A 15,900-nucleotide genomic window follows, 5' to 3' on the forward strand; every position below is an offset into this window, starting at 1 on the left:
TTACTTTCTTATTTTCATGATATCATGTTTTGTCATGTGACTCTGAACAACAAATATGATTGCACACATTTTAGCTGGTTTTGCTACTACACACTTAATTAGTAGAGTCTATAATGATTCTGGACTTATTTTTATTTCTTTTGTTGTACTTCATGACTTGAGCGATGATTAATGTTATTTCCTTTTCCTTAAAAAAAAAAAAGATTAAACAAATGAATATGTTTCATTATTTATTTTCCTTTTTTAACTTCCTGTGATGAATATTTAAATCAATAACTCATTCACTATGAATATTCGAGCCATGTTTTTCTTTTGAGTACTACTAAAGAGACAACGCCTCCACTAAGGCTCGAGCTCATTCCCTTTCACATGGGGATACAACCGGGTGCCAATAGACCACAAAGTTATTGGCGGTCAAGGCTTGTAATATAGTGGTTTCCATTCAAGTCATTAATTTCATGGGAAATTTTCCTTTTCTAGCTAATTCATCTCAGTCGAATCAATTAAGTTAATGAAAAAACTATTAGTAGATATAACAAATTTCATTATATTCAATTCACCATCCAATTTCATTATTTATTTACTTTTACTAGCTAACTTCTTCACTAAGAATATTAAAGCGAAAAAGAAAAAAAAAAAAAAAAGACTTGTAGCTATAGCAATTTCTGGTCCATTCAATTCCCTAAATATGTGTGAATCAAGATATTATGACAATACTTTTAACTTCTCAAATATACATATAGTTGGACCAAGTAAGGACACAATCAATACAAGAAACTAGTCTTTACTTAATTACCTTCAGTTAGTTAACATTCTCCACTTGGTGCACTTGTAGATAAAACAGTATTTAGTGTTTTGAAATGACCAAATCACATGAATATGTCCCTAGTGCATAACATGTATGCATCTTAGGATTCACACCTCTTAATTCAAAAAAACAAAAAAAAAAACAAACAAAAAATTGTGTTAGTGTTTCGAGAATAGATTTATTTCATAGTTTCAACGAGTAAAATATAATATTTATGTTGCACATAATATATCATGGGAAAAGGGTCAAATAAGCCTCTAAACTTTAATTGAAAAATCAATTAGGCCCATCATACTCTTTTAATGCCCTAATCACCCTGCAGATAGCCCCCTGCCAACCAGTACTAAAAATAATAACATCATCCGCATACGCTAAGTGATGGATATGAGGAGTACTACTAGGCTGCGAGAATCTAGGGATGCTCTCATCCAAATGGACTCGAGCAATGAGCATAGACAGAACTTCTGCAACAATGATAAAAAAAAAATTAGGGGAAAGAGGGTCTCCCTGCCTCAGACCAGGAGACGAGGTAAAGAAACCCTCCTTGCCCTCATTTACAATAACAGAATACCAAACATTAGAAACAACACGATAGACTAGATCAATCCAGACCTCACTAAAACCCATCCTACGCATCATAGAAACAAGAAAAAACCAAGAAACCCGATCATAGGCCTTAGCCATGTCTAGCTTCAACACTATATCCTGATTTCATAGTTTTATACCATGACACATCTCAGAAGCATGTAAAATATTATCAGTGATAGACCGCCCCGAAACAAAACCACTTTGGTGAGGCGACAATAACCTGGAGAGACAGAAGCCAATCTGACTACCATTAACTTAGTAACAATGTTAATGCTAAAATTGCACAAGCAATAATGGGCCAATAATCAAGAAATGTCTCCGGATTGGTCTTTTTAGGCAACAAAAAATGGAGGTGTGGGTAATAGACATGGTAAACTCCCTGCCAAGGAAGTAACTTCTGACCATATTAACCACATATCCACATCCCCTTTAACAATATCCCAACAAGTCTTATAAAATGCCCCATTAAACCCGTTAGGGCCAACGGCACTAATAGAATTCATAACAAACACAACATTTTTAACATCTTCCTCAGGCACAACAGTTAGCAAGGCATTATACTCATCAGTAATTAGACGCTTAACACAATAAGTTTGGACAAATCAAAAGTACCTACCTCCGCGGTGAACATAACCTCAAAAAAAGAGACAACTTGTTGTGCTATCCCTTGGCTATCCTCAATCCAGTGCCCTGTGTCATCTTTAACCTTATGAATGTAGAGTTTCCTCCTTTTCTCCTTTACCATCAAGTGAAAGAACTTAGAGTTCCTATCACCCTCCTGAACAACCACCATGTGAGCTTTTTGTTGCCAGTATTCCTCCTCAATAGAAACTTGTCTCTGCAATAGAGCCACACTTTCCTTATAGTCAATGAGGGCCCTATCATCTGGGTTCTGTTGCACCACCTCCTCCAAAACTTGCACCTAATCCTCAAGTTCCTGCAACTTAGAAATATTATTGCCAAAGGTTTCCTTGCTCCAAGGAGCAAGAACATTCCTTAACCTGCAAAGCTTAGTGGCCAAAACATACATTCCTTATCATTTACCCCAGCAAAAGTAGAGTCAAAGCCTAGTCGTAGTCTAAAGGAATCTAACCTATCAGTATCACAAAATGGTTCAAGAAGACACAAACTGAAAGGCCTATGTTTTCTAAGCAACACATGCAATCTTTGAAAAGAACCACGGCGAGGCAATCCCCCGCACATTCCAAACAAGAAATCGCATCGTTTAAAAGGAAGGGGATTGAGAAGAGATAGGCGTGCCAACTGCCGCACTACTCTGCTCCTTACGTACCTGAGATCTAGTGACCCTGCCACCAAATGGCACTTGAGTAGTTGAGTACTCTTAGGGGGCGAGCCATGGCTCCTGGAAAACGACCTATGGCGTCCCCCGCAGATTCAATGTAGAACTCTACCGACCATTGATGAATCACTATCATCATCTAACGCCTCCTAGTAGAACCCCACAACGTTAGATTGCTCCGACGCTGACCGAGTTCTCCGAGTGCGTTTTGCCACCAAAGCTTTAGTGTGTTGGGCAACAGGAGACACGGTAGGAACAGTGGCCTGTTTAGTGTTTAACAAGGCATCCGACAGACTCAGTGTGCCTCGTCACAATTTTCATAGGCGATGACTTCGGCCCAAGAAGAATCGCGACAGAGTAATCCCCCCATGAATTATCGGATGCCATCTTGCGACGTTTTCTTGATGGTCTCCGCCACTGTGGGTTTACGGTTCCTTCAATTTCGCTTTTGGAGACCGGCACTGTGACCGGCGTTAACCCCCCTGTAGCGACGCATTCACCTTCGACAACTTTGGAAAGTAGCGATCATCACCCAGGTCCAGCGTTGATGGCTTCTCAACCGGTGATGATCGATCATAGTTTCCTCCTCCATTCATTTTTACGTCGGCTCAAGGTGATGCACGAAACTACGATGGTGTCACTGGTGTTGAACTGGCTCTATGTGGGCAAACGTGGCATTCTGATGGATTGCCCAACGGTGTTGCTGTATCAAACTCACGTGAGAGGCAGCCTCTCAATATGGATGGAACACTTCCATTCAATAATGCTATAGGATCAGGTAATGCTACAGTTGGTAGCCAAAATGGCAATAATTTGACTTCTAATTTCAATTCTTCTCCTACTACATTGCCTATAACGGGTACTATTCATAATGCTAATAATTTATTAAGTGCTGCACATGGTGATATTGCTAATGTTAGTAATTTTTCTATTACAAATAATTCTACCTCAACTACCGTGCATGGTGTGAGCAATGTTGCTCTTACTAGAAATGGTTTGAATAATGTTGTTAGCAATGTGCATGGCTTGAATAATTTACCTACTGTGCATAACTTGGGTTCATTAAATAATACGAATGTGGGTACTACTTTGCCTACGGTTGATAATGCCAATACTGCTAACAATTTACCAAGTGCTACACGTGGTGGTAGTACAAAAAATAATTGAAATAATGCAGTTAGACAAAGGGTTAATTTTCAGCCCTCCTCACAACCCATTAATCGTTCAAATGCACAAGTTCCAAGTACACAAGTACATTCCTTTGCTCAATTGTTTACAGCTTCGAACCCGGGTGGTCATAATGTGTCTATTTCCAGTCACATTCCTGTGCCAGTTATCTCTTACAAAATTGTTGAAACACATCGTGGGGAACCATGCATTACTTTTGAGGATAATGAAATCCAACAGATGAATAAAATTAAAAATATTATGTTAGTTGGAAAATTTTCTCATGGTAAACCACTTTTGTCTGAAATTAGATCTTATTTTGCTAAAACTTTTGTGCTTCGTGGAACTGTGGAAATTGGCCTGATGGATCCTAGACATGTGTTTTTAGCATTCTCAAATCCTAATGATTGTGTGGATATTTTAGTTAAGGGTCAAATTTCTTCTAATGGAAAACATCCTATGCGATTGTTTCGATGGACTGCTGCTTTTGATACTCGATTTGAGACATTTTGGCCCCTGTGTGGGTGTTATTACCTAATTTAAAAGCCAATTGTTTCTCAATTCCATGTTTAAAGCAAATTGTTAGGCCAATTGGAGGTTCTTGCATGTTGATGTTGCCACTGCAAAATTTTCTAGGCCTAAGTGGCTAAGGTTAAGGTAGAGGTTGACCTCCTTAAGCCACTTAACACTAGAATGTTTATCAGAATGGGCAGTAAAAAACCAGGTAAAGAGGATGAGGGCTTTTGGCAGCCCATTGAGTATGAAAAAGTTCCACCTTATTGTCTAACATGCAGGAAACAAGGCATTTGGCCCCATCATTTAGCCCCATCGCCAAATGCCCTTGTTTCCTGCATGTTAGACAATAAGGTGGAACTATTTCATATTCAATGAGCTGCCAAAAGCCCTCATCCTCTTTACCTGGTTTTTTACGATAAACATTCTAGTCCTAAATGGCTTAAGGAGGTCAACCTCTACCTTAACCTTAGCTCTAATTTGTTTCAATTCAAACAATTGGAATGATGTGGATACCAATTCCGTATTTTTCAACGAAAACGGGGTAAAAAACTGTAGTCACTTTTGGGAAGAAAGGAACCTTCGTGATAAGGAGAAAAATGAATTAATTCAATTCAAGTTTTTTCTTTGGCCCAATTATCGATTGGAAGATTTAGCTTGTATGAATCGTTATTGGTTTGATACTAATAACGGCAGTCGTTTCAGTATCTTAAGGATCCACATGTATCTACCATTGAAAATTCGTTGATAGTATTACTATATACCCTGTTCTTTGTTGAATCGACAAAAAATTTGATTGAAAAATATATTTCCAAGAATGAAACAAATAAAAAAATAATTAATAAAAAAACTAAAAATACAATTCACTTTATTTCAAATATAAAAACTTATAATAGTTGTAAGAAAAATTCAGAAATTTTTTGTGATTTATCCAACTTGTCACAAGCATATGTATTTTACAAAATATCGCAAACCGGGGTTGTTAACTTGTCTAAATTAAGATCCGTTCTTCAACATCATGGAACATCTTTCTTCCTTAAAACTCAAATGAAAGACTCCTTTCGAACACAAGGAATATTTCAGTCTGAAGTAATACATAAGAAACTTCAGCGGTCTATAACGAGTCAATGGAAAAATTGGTTAAGAGGGAATTATCAATACGATTTATCTCAGATTATCTGGTCTAGCTTAATGTCACAAAAACAAAAATGGCGAAATAGGGTGAATCGATATTGTAGGTCTCAAAAAAAAGATTTAAAAAAATGGAATTCATGTGGAAAATACCAATTAAGTCATTACAAGAAAAAAAAGGGTCCTAACTCATTATCAAATCAAAAAGATAATTTTCAAAAATGCTATAGATATGATCTTTTATCATATAAATCCATTAATAATGAAAATAAAGGTGACTCGGTTTTTTATAGATCAATCCCTCAAGTAACTAAAAGGCAAGCGGTTTCTGATAATTACAACATGTCGCAAAACTCCTTGTTTGCGATAACAGGAAGTATCCCTATCAATATTTTTATAGGAAGAATAGAAAGGGTATATATTCCATATATAGAAAAAAATCTTAATAGAAAATATTTTAATTGGGAAAATATCTATTTTGATCTTAGAAAAAAAGTGGCTATTGAATCCTGGGTCGCGGTAAATCCCAGCAGTAATCAAAAGACTCGAATTGGGACTAATAATTTTCAATTAATTGATCCAATTGATAAAGAAGAAGAGGAAGAGATCAATCCCAGCAGTAATCAAAAGACTCCAATTGGGACTAATAAGGATGAAATATTTTATGCAATTGATAAAGAAGAAGAGGAAGAGATCAATCCCGAAGAAGAGATCAATCCCGAAGAAGAGATCAATCCCAGCAGTAATCAAAAGACTCCAATTGGGACTAATAACGATCAATTAATTGATCCAATTGATAAACAAGAAAAAGACCCTTTTTATATTCCGATTAATCAAAATCCAGAAATCAATCAACCTAATTCTCCAAATTCTTTTTTTGATTGGATGGGAATGAATGAACAAATACTAAATCGTCCCATCTCGAATCTGGAACTTTGGTTCTTCCCAGAATTTGTGCGGCTTTTTAATGTATATAAAACGAAACCGTGGATTATACCAAGCAAATTACTTCTTTTAAATTCGAATCTAAGTGAAACCGATAATAAAAAGAAAAACATCGCTGAAAACCAAAATCTTGAAGAAGAAGATTCCGCGAAATCAGACATGAAAAAAGGTACAAAGAAAAGTAAAACCAATAGTGAAAAGAAAAGTGAAACCGATAGTGAAAAGAAAAGTGAAACCGATAGTGAAAAGAAAAGTGAAACCGATAGTGAAAAGTGAAACCGATAGTGAAAAGAAAAGTGAAACCGATAGTGAAAAGAAAAGTGAAACCGATAGTGAAAAGAAAAGTGAAACCGATAGTGAAAAGAAAAGTCTAAGTACAAGAGAGCTAAGAGAGTTATTCATGAAAAAGTATTTCCTTTTGCAATTGAGATGGGATCAAAGGAATATCGGTCAAAACATTCGCAAAAATGTCCGGATATTAGCTCTCCCGAAGAGCTCGATAAATCTAGAAACCATGACTCTATCATGCATTGAAAGGAGAAAATTACAATTGAATGTAATGTGGAATTCGAAGAGCAATTTGAGTATTCTAAAATTTTTCAAAAACATGGGAGTGGCTATGGACCGCCTTGGACTGTCTGTAAAAAACAATGGGCAATTTCTTATGTATCAAACCATAGGTATTTCGTTGGTTCATAAGAGTAAAAACAAAACTAATCAACAATACCGAAAACAAAGAATAATTCGAGCTAGAGAGAACAATCATTTTGATGCGCTTGTTCTTGAAAATATTTTATCGTCTAGACGTCGTAGAGAATTGAGAATTCTAATTTGTTTCAATTCAAACAATTGGAATGATGTGGATACCAATTCCGTATTTTTCAACGAAAACGGGGTAAAAAACTGTAGTCACTTTTGGGAAGAAAGGAACCTTCGTGATAAGGAGAAAAATGAATTAATTCAATTCAAGTTTTTTCTTTGGCCCAATTATCGATTGGAAGATTTAGCTTGTATGAATCGTTATTGGTTTGATACTAATAACGGCAGTCGTTTCAGTATCTTAAGGATCCACATGTATCTACCATTGAAAATTCGTTGATAGTATTACTATATACCCTGTAGCAGGGTATATGATAGAAAACAAATGCACACATGCCTTATCTTATACCTCATTCGAATCTCACTGAATAGAGGATACAGTGTATCCATTAGACCTATAAATTATCAATGAATCCAAAGATATTCATTTCATTTTAGGTCTAATTGATTCGAAAATTTTGCTGTGGCAGCATAAACATGCAAGAACCTGCCAATTGGCTTACATTTTGCTTTAAACATGAAAGTGAGAAACAATTGGCTTTTAAATTACGCAATAACACCCACACAGGGGCCAAAGATGTCTCAAATCGAGTATCAAAATCAGTAGTCCATCGAAATAATCGCATAGGATATTTTCCATTAAAAGATATTTGACCACTAACTAAAATATCCACACAATCATCAGGATTTGAGAATGCTAAAAACACATGTCTAGGATCCATAAGACCAATTTCCACCGTTCCACGAAGCACAAAAGTTTTAGCAAAATAAGATCTAATTTCAGACAAAAGTGATTTACCATGAGAAAATTTGCTAACTAACATAATATTTTTAATTTTATTCATCTATTGGATTTCATTATCCTCAAAAGTAATCTATGGTTCCCCACGATGTGTTTCAACAATTTTGTAAGAGATAACTGGCATAGGAATGTGACTAGAAATAGACACATTATGACCCCCGGGGTTAGAAGCAGTAAACAATTGAGCAAAGAATTTAGGGATTGTACCTATGGGTTGCGAAGAAGGCTGAAAATTAACCCTTTGTCGAAGGCTGAAAATTAACCCTTTGTCTAGCCAAATTATTTGAATTATTTTTTGACTTATTCGTTGGGTGTGCCACATTACCACCAAGTGTTGCACTTGGCAAGTTCTTATTAGCAATATTAACATTATTTAATGAATGTGCCATATGACCGCCAAGTGCAGCATTCGAATTATTAGTATTCACAGTAGGTAAAGCATTCCCAACATTTTTTTTTTCTTTTGGATTAACGAGGTAAACCCCAAAGCATTCCCAACATTAACATTACTTAGTGAATTCAATCCATGCCCAGAAACATTATTTGCCGCAGGAACAGTATAGTATTGCTAACAGTAGCCTTACCTAGACATGCTGCTACATTATTCAAATTGCTAACAGTACCATTACCCACAGTAGGTATATCATGAGCAAAGGTAACATGATTATTTAAAGAATTAACATGAGAATCACTAAATGGAATGAAATTCGAAACATTTGAATTTCCAAACATTACATTATTATTTAAAGAATTCAAACCCAGTGCTGGAGATACGAGAGGGAGGCGTACCTGGCAGAATGGAGTCGACGGCCCCGCCAATTCCTCTTTGCGACGCCACCGTCTCTGGTGGTTGACCAATAGTCTGACTAGAGGGGATTGGAGCATTCGACGAAAGCAAATTCATACCTGGTTGATTATGGCGACCATCTAAATTGACAGCAGTGCTCCGCGACGCCAATAGGGACGAATCGCCGGTAATGCGAGAGAGCACCACCGGTGGCGCTGAAATTCCCGCCTTACGCAAGTCCTCCAGGAATGAAGAGACATCAGTCGGCAGTTGGGGATCAGGGGGGCGATCGCCCTGCTCCATGGTCATCTCGACCATGCGTAGGCGGTAGCCCAATCACGCCGGAAATTGAAGCCGAAGAATATCGCGTAGATTTTGTCGCTTTTTTTCTCGCAATCGCCAGAGAGGTGTCGGCTGGGGGTTTGGGTTTATGGTTTAGGTTTAGTTTTTTTTTTTTTTTTTTTGAAAAGTAAATTGCATTGATAAAAGCAAGGGACAAAGTCCTTTAAACATATGAAGTCTATGGGCAATTTATATCGTGGACTAGAGTGCACAATATCAAAACAATATCATTTTGGTCATTTTAATTAACGGTTTGTTTTTTCAGAAATCACATTTATCGTTCTGGTCAGTTTGTGTATTTGTGTTAATATCATGTGTATTCTTTGAAGGCATTATGTGTATTGTAGGCTACTATTCTATGTATTCATGTTAGGGGTACTTAAACATAGGTTGTGGTGTGTTTTGTGTATTCGAATGTTAGGATGATGATTTCTTTGTAGTTGTGTCAATATTTTGTGTATTCCCTCAAGTCATTATGTGTATTTTAGACAATGATTATGTGTATTCATGTTAGTGGTACTTAAAAACAGGGGTGATGTATTTGTGTATTTGGTGTTTTCATTTTTTGTGTATTCTTTGAATGTATTCTATGTATTGTAGACTACGATTCCGTGTATTCATGTTAGGCGTACTTAAACATAGGTTTTGACGTGTTTTGTGTATTCGAATATTAGGAAGATGATTTCTGTGTAGTTGTGTCAATATTATGTGTATTCATTCAAGTCATTCTGTGTATTCTAAACAAGGATTTTGTGTATTCCCTGAAGTCATTCACGTCCACTGTCCACTAACATTCGAAACGCCGTCGTTTCGGACCAGGGCTCATAGTGCACTGTGGACCCTGGTCCACGATATAACGATTGAAGTCTATGGCCTAAATGCCATAATCGTGTAATTAAGGCCCTACAATGGGCTAACAAAACAAAATAAAATCTAAAACCAGGCCCAACAATGGGTTGAAAAATTATTAAAATCAGCAACAACAAGCCCAACAATGAGATGATCCACGTCTCATCTATAACGAGTCCACCTATGCCACATTTAGATTTAGGGTTTTAGGGTTTAGGGATTAGGGTTACAACAAGGGTTTAAAGGACAGGGTTTAGGGGTTTTAAAAATAAATAAATAAATATGATCTCTTATTGAATATCAAACTCAAACTTACTGTTAGACAATGAATAGGTTTGAATACTAGGCATATGTTCTTTTGTTTATTGTATATTAAAAGTACAAGGAGATAACACTATTTATACAAGCTACGAGAATGAGCCATAGAATTCAAACACTAACTTCTAAGGACTGAGAGTAATTCTCTCACCCACCACCTAACTTCTCTAACACTCCCCCTCAAGTTGGAGCATAGATATCAAACATGCCCAACTTGTTATATATATATGAAATTCAACTCTCGCTTAGCCTTTTAGTGAACACATCACATAGTTGATCACCACTAGGAACTGCACAGCAGATACCAACCCCTGTTGAACTTTTTCTCGTATAAAATGACAATCAACGTAACCTCGATGTGTTTGTTCGTTCATGAAAAACAGGGTAGTTCGTGATATGTATAGCTGCACGATTGTCACACCACAACTTAATAGGTAACTTCACCTCCACACCTACCTCTTTTAGAATATTATGCATCCACACTATTTCACTGGTCACATGGGTCATAGCTTTATACTCGGACTCTGCACTTGACTGAGCTACAACGCTCTGCTTCTTACTCTTCCATGAGACTAAATTGCCTCCCACAAATACACAATATCCTATCGTAGACCTCCTATCGTTAGGCGACCCAGCCCAATCCGCACCAGAAAAAGCCTCAACACATGTGTGTCCATGATCAGCATAGAGAACTCCTTTCCTAGTCAAAGAGCCAAAATTGGTACTAAAACAATAGTCGTGGGACCAAAATTGGAAGAAATTAAATATGTGGACCAAAATTGTCATTATGCTAATAGTTGTGGGACCAAAATTGACATTTGCTCCTATTTTAAGGAAAAATGATACATGTACTCCCATGGAGTAAAATCCCCGTCATGTGTCATGATTTGATTTATAGAAGATAAAGAAAATAATAGAAGTTGTGGTCCACCAATTTTTTTTGGATGCATATGACACCTTCGCTGGGAGTAAGAAATGGAGTATAAAATGGGAGTATGTGCAGTATTACTCTATTTTTAATTAGATTAACACTATTAATTCTAAACCATTAGAATAACGATTAGAATAAACAATTAGAGAACCATTAGAATGCCCAATTCGAAAACCATTAGGAAACAATTAGAAACAATCCGTAAATAAACAACCCGGCTTTGCAAGAAAAAAAACTAAACTTTTGTTCCCACGCAGTGCGATGAGAATACTAGAACGATTATCTAAACTTAATATGTAAAAAAACATTATCAGGCTTACCTCCTTGTCGTGAAACACACATTCGTGGCACTTTATATTGTCGCTAACATTGTGGTCTGGCATTAAGTGCGTTCGCACACACCTGAGTTTTATGGCACTAGATCGAGGTTCGCATAGGTGTAAGCTTGTTTGCCAGAATGAACAAAGGCGCCATTAACAAATGCTTGAATTCTACTGTTCAATTCAGAAACCAAAGGGCATAACAAATAATAAATGTGATCGCAAACCAACAACCGTCTATTTTTAAACCTAACCAAATTACAATATAAATCATTAAATAAACCAAACCCTTAATCCAAAAGACGTCTACATGTATCGGCAACTCTTCATATAACCTAATCTAAACAACATCGTTTATCCATACTTGTTGGGCGAGAACTTTTCAACTACGATTTTGCTTTCCTATAATTAAGATATAAGTATTCCTTCTTTCTTTTACCTTTTCACATTAACATTCCCACATTAACTGAAAAGTCACGTTATTCCTATATTGGTTGTGACATGTGAATTGAAATTTAACAACCTCCATGGCTCAAATTAAATAATTCTCATGCACACATAAGTTGACTCCTTATTTTCAATCAATATAATTATTCATTCTTTCTTTTGGCTTTTCAAATTATTGTACCATTTCCACATTGACCCAGAAGTGTTGCTATATTGATAATGCCATGTGAATTGAAATTTAACAACCTCCGTGACTAAAATTTCCCATTTAACTGTATGCTACCAGTGGGCCTGGAAGGTAAGCTGATCACATGGCTAAGAGCAATGTATCTTTCAAGAGAATGTGAAAGTGATGTGTGAGAATTGTTATTAGGGAATGATGGTCCATCATTATATGTTCCGATCCATTTGGTTCCGGCCAACCAAGATCTTGTCATCTTTGTGCCTTTTTATCTTTCCCCACACCCACAACACATGGGAGTGATAGCTACTTCTCCCTTTGTTGGAAGATTGCTTTTTCTAGTACTCGGGCTCCCTTTGATGAAAGCTAATCAATCATTCTATCTTACGGTCTGAAGCTGTTCTAAGTGGAATTATCACTTATGAGAATTGAACCCGGGTTATTCCTAAGATCATCCCCACAAAGAAACTCCGTTGTCACTTGAACTATCCTTTGGGTTACTTCTAATCAATATAATTATTCACTCTTTCTTTCACTTTTTTCATATTAACAACATTTCTACATTTATCCGGATTCACACTATTGTCATATTGATTGTGGCATGTGAATTAAAGTTTAACAATCAGCTCCATGCTAAAATTCCCATGCCCACGTAAATTGACTTGGTATTTTAAATTAATATAATTTTATTTTTTTTGAATACTATTGACCCTGTTACATGTAGTATCTGTCCCAACTGAGGCACGAACCCATAACCTCTCACTTAGGAGAATCACTTCATGCCGCTTGACCACAAGGCCTTTGGCTAAATTAATATAATTATGTATTCTTTCTTTTACCTTTTTCACATTATCATTTCCGCATTGACTGAGAAGTCACACTATTACCATATTGATTGTGACATGTGAATTTAAGTTTAACAACTTCTGTGACTAAAATTTTTATACACGCATAAATTAATCCGCTATTTTTAATTAATATAATTATTAATTATTTCTTTTACCTTTTTCACATTAACACAAAGAATATACATTATTGTCATATTAATTGTGGCATGCATCCTTTTTTTTATCTTTGCCGCTATCATATTATTATTATTACGTTACTACCGACTCTATTACAATGCAGCAGTATTTGTTCATAACTACTTTCTCAACCTATAGTCAATATTGACTCCACTGAGGCTCAAACCTACCACCTCCCATATAAAGGGAAGGATTTGATGCCACTGGACCACAAGGTCCTTGGCATATTATTATTATCTTTAATTTGAAGTTAACCACTAAAAGTAACAAAATCATTTTAGTCAAAAGACAAAAGTGAAATTTGTCTATAATATTTTCTCTTACTCTTTTTTCTAAAATAAAATAAAATAAAATCTTATAATATTAAACTTAGTAATTTGCTGCACATGTTAATTAAAAGTCGAAATGACAAGAAATTGAACATGAAAATAACCAGTTAATTTTAGCACTTAACATGTCTGAAGTCATTAATGGGTTAACCCATTTATATTAAAATTCTTGTCTTAATGGTTAACCTGTTTAACCCGTTAACATTAGTATTAGTTATGTTTTATTATATATTATTTTATTATTTTATGAATGTTACAGTATGTCATCAATTGAATATCTTTGCTATTTTGTTTTATTTAATTGTAGCTTTTTAAAAATTATATTTATATGACAAATGCCTTGTGGTCAAGCGGCATGAAGTGATTCTCCCAAATGGGAGGTCATGGGTTCGACCCCTTAGTGGGGGCAATGTTGACTTTGTTGGGCTTCGGTAGGTTGAGAGTGTATATGGACAGATACTACATGTAACAGGGTCAATAGTATTCAAAAAAAAAAATATATATATATATATGTATGTATGTATAGTGGCTTCGGTAGGTTGAGAGTGTATATGGACAGATACTACATGTAACAGGGTCAATAGTATTCAAAAAAAAAAAAATAATATATGTATGTATGTATAGTGGGTTTAAATTAATTAGAGTGTCATATCAAGTATTCAAAAAAAAAATATATATATATATGTATGTATGTATAGTGGGTTTAAATTAATTAGAGTGTCATATCAAGTATTCAAAAAATATATATATATATATATATGTATGTATGTATAGTGGGTTTAAATTAATTAGAGTGTCATATCATGTTGTGTGGATATGAAACCTGTTTAAATATCATGAAAGCCTTACTGTATTCGTATCGTTATCATGTACCATTTAACGTACCTATTTACACAAATTATAAGGTAATAATATATGCAATGCCAAGTAAATGAATGAATAGTTTAGATCAATTTTAGTAGCGAAATTACATAGTATTTTTTAATTAAAGACGATAAAATTAGTTGTGAGAAAGGAAAAATTATCAAAATAGCATCATAAATTTAGCATCATAATTAAAAAAATAATAATTTTGATGAGATATCACAAATTGATAAAAATAATTTAATTTGATCATAATATTACCATTGACGATGTGACGCTAATTAAGATAACACATGGCCTCTTTATATAAATACTAAGTGTACAATTCATTATTGTTGTTTTTGCTACTATTATTATTACTAGTATTATTATTAGTATTACCCTCTTTCAACTCTCTCTTCCCCAAAATCTCCCCCTCTAATCTTCTTACAATATTAGTAAGTTTTATGGTTTAACTCATCTCTTTTTGACATTGGTATTAAATGGTGATGGTATTAAGTTAGATTGATAGCAATTTGGTGGAATTGACTTTTTTTCTTTAATTTTTATATATTGCAGAAGAGTGGTCCAAACGCGGAAAAACAAACAAACAAAAAAAAAGAATAAATATTTTTGTTTTATTAGTAAATTAAAAATTATGAATGTCCAAGAGACTTTATTTTTTCTCGATAGGTTAATTTATTAAAACAATTTATTTCTTTGAAGTCTTTTACAAAACTTAATTACGAAAAGGCGCACAACTTAGACATAACACAATAAAAGATATAAGAAAAATTGCAGCAAACATCAAAACTGCAAAGTAGAGAACACGCCAAAAAGTAATCAAATAAAAGATATAAGAGACATACCAGCAAGAATATGAATTGAAAGGCGGAGCAGGCAGCAAGGGAATTGGATTTACTTCTTTTTATCATCAACATTTAAAAAAACAAACAAACAAACGGTACTCAGTTCGGTTCAGTTTTTTATCGAATCATTTGATTTGGTTCGATTTTGTACCGAACCATTCGGTATACAAGAATCCATTACAGTTCGGTTGTTCGGTACATTACCGAACCGAACTTTTTTGATTTGATTCGATTCGATTCGGTACGGTTCAATTTGGTTCGGAAAAATCGAACTGAATTGCCCACCCGTAATACTAACTAAGTGGTCACATTATTGCCTTATTAATTGCATTGTGGCTTGTATGGTTTTACAATTCTAATGACTAAAATAAATTTTATACATATATAAATAATTTTTTGTATTCCGTTCTTTTGTTTTCTTTTCACATTAACATTTATTTATTACTTTATTGATTATGATCAGATCTACAGAATTTAACACTACACAAAGTCTTAAATGACTAAACAGTATAGTTATAATATATATGTATAACTCTTAAGGCAAAACGTGTGATGATAAATAGAAATCTTGCTAGTCTTCCCATTC

At 34.9% G+C, this 15,900-nt stretch overlaps 1 protein-coding gene across 2 annotated transcripts; it reads right to left on the bottom strand.

Moving 5' to 3' along the window:
* Nucleotides 1-654: 654 nt before the first annotated feature.
* LOC116016889 lies at nt 655-9,289 on the bottom strand. Of its 2 annotated transcripts, none has more exons than XR_004097820.1 (2): nt 2,013-4,540; nt 655-923 (listed from the first exon to the last, which is right to left on the bottom strand). XR_004097820.1 is itself a non-coding variant. In XM_031257327.1 (2 exons), exons 1-2 carry the CDS (start codon nt 9,176-9,178, stop codon nt 916-918), a joined length of 324 nt encoding a protein of 107 aa, XP_031113187.1. In that variant the 5' UTR covers nt 9,179-9,289; the 3' UTR covers nt 655-915. The 2 variants fall into 2 exon arrangements, 1 of the variants encoding a protein (XP_031113187.1); XM_031257327.1 differs by lacking the exon at nt 2,013-4,540 and adding an exon at nt 8,863-9,289.
* Nucleotides 9,290-15,900: the final 6,611 nt, after the last annotated feature.

This window comes from Ipomoea triloba, chromosome 4 (assembly GCF_003576645.1).
Source record: "Ipomoea triloba cultivar NCNSP0323 chromosome 4, ASM357664v1".
NCBI classification, from domain to species: Eukaryota; Viridiplantae; Streptophyta; class Magnoliopsida; order Solanales; family Convolvulaceae; genus Ipomoea; species Ipomoea triloba.

What these genes read in the sequence shown, in the direction of transcription:
- LOC116016889 (XM_031257327.1), bottom strand. Translation starts at nt 9,178, where the DNA reads ATGGTCGAGATGACCATGGAGCAGGGCGATCGCCCCCCTGATCCCCAA.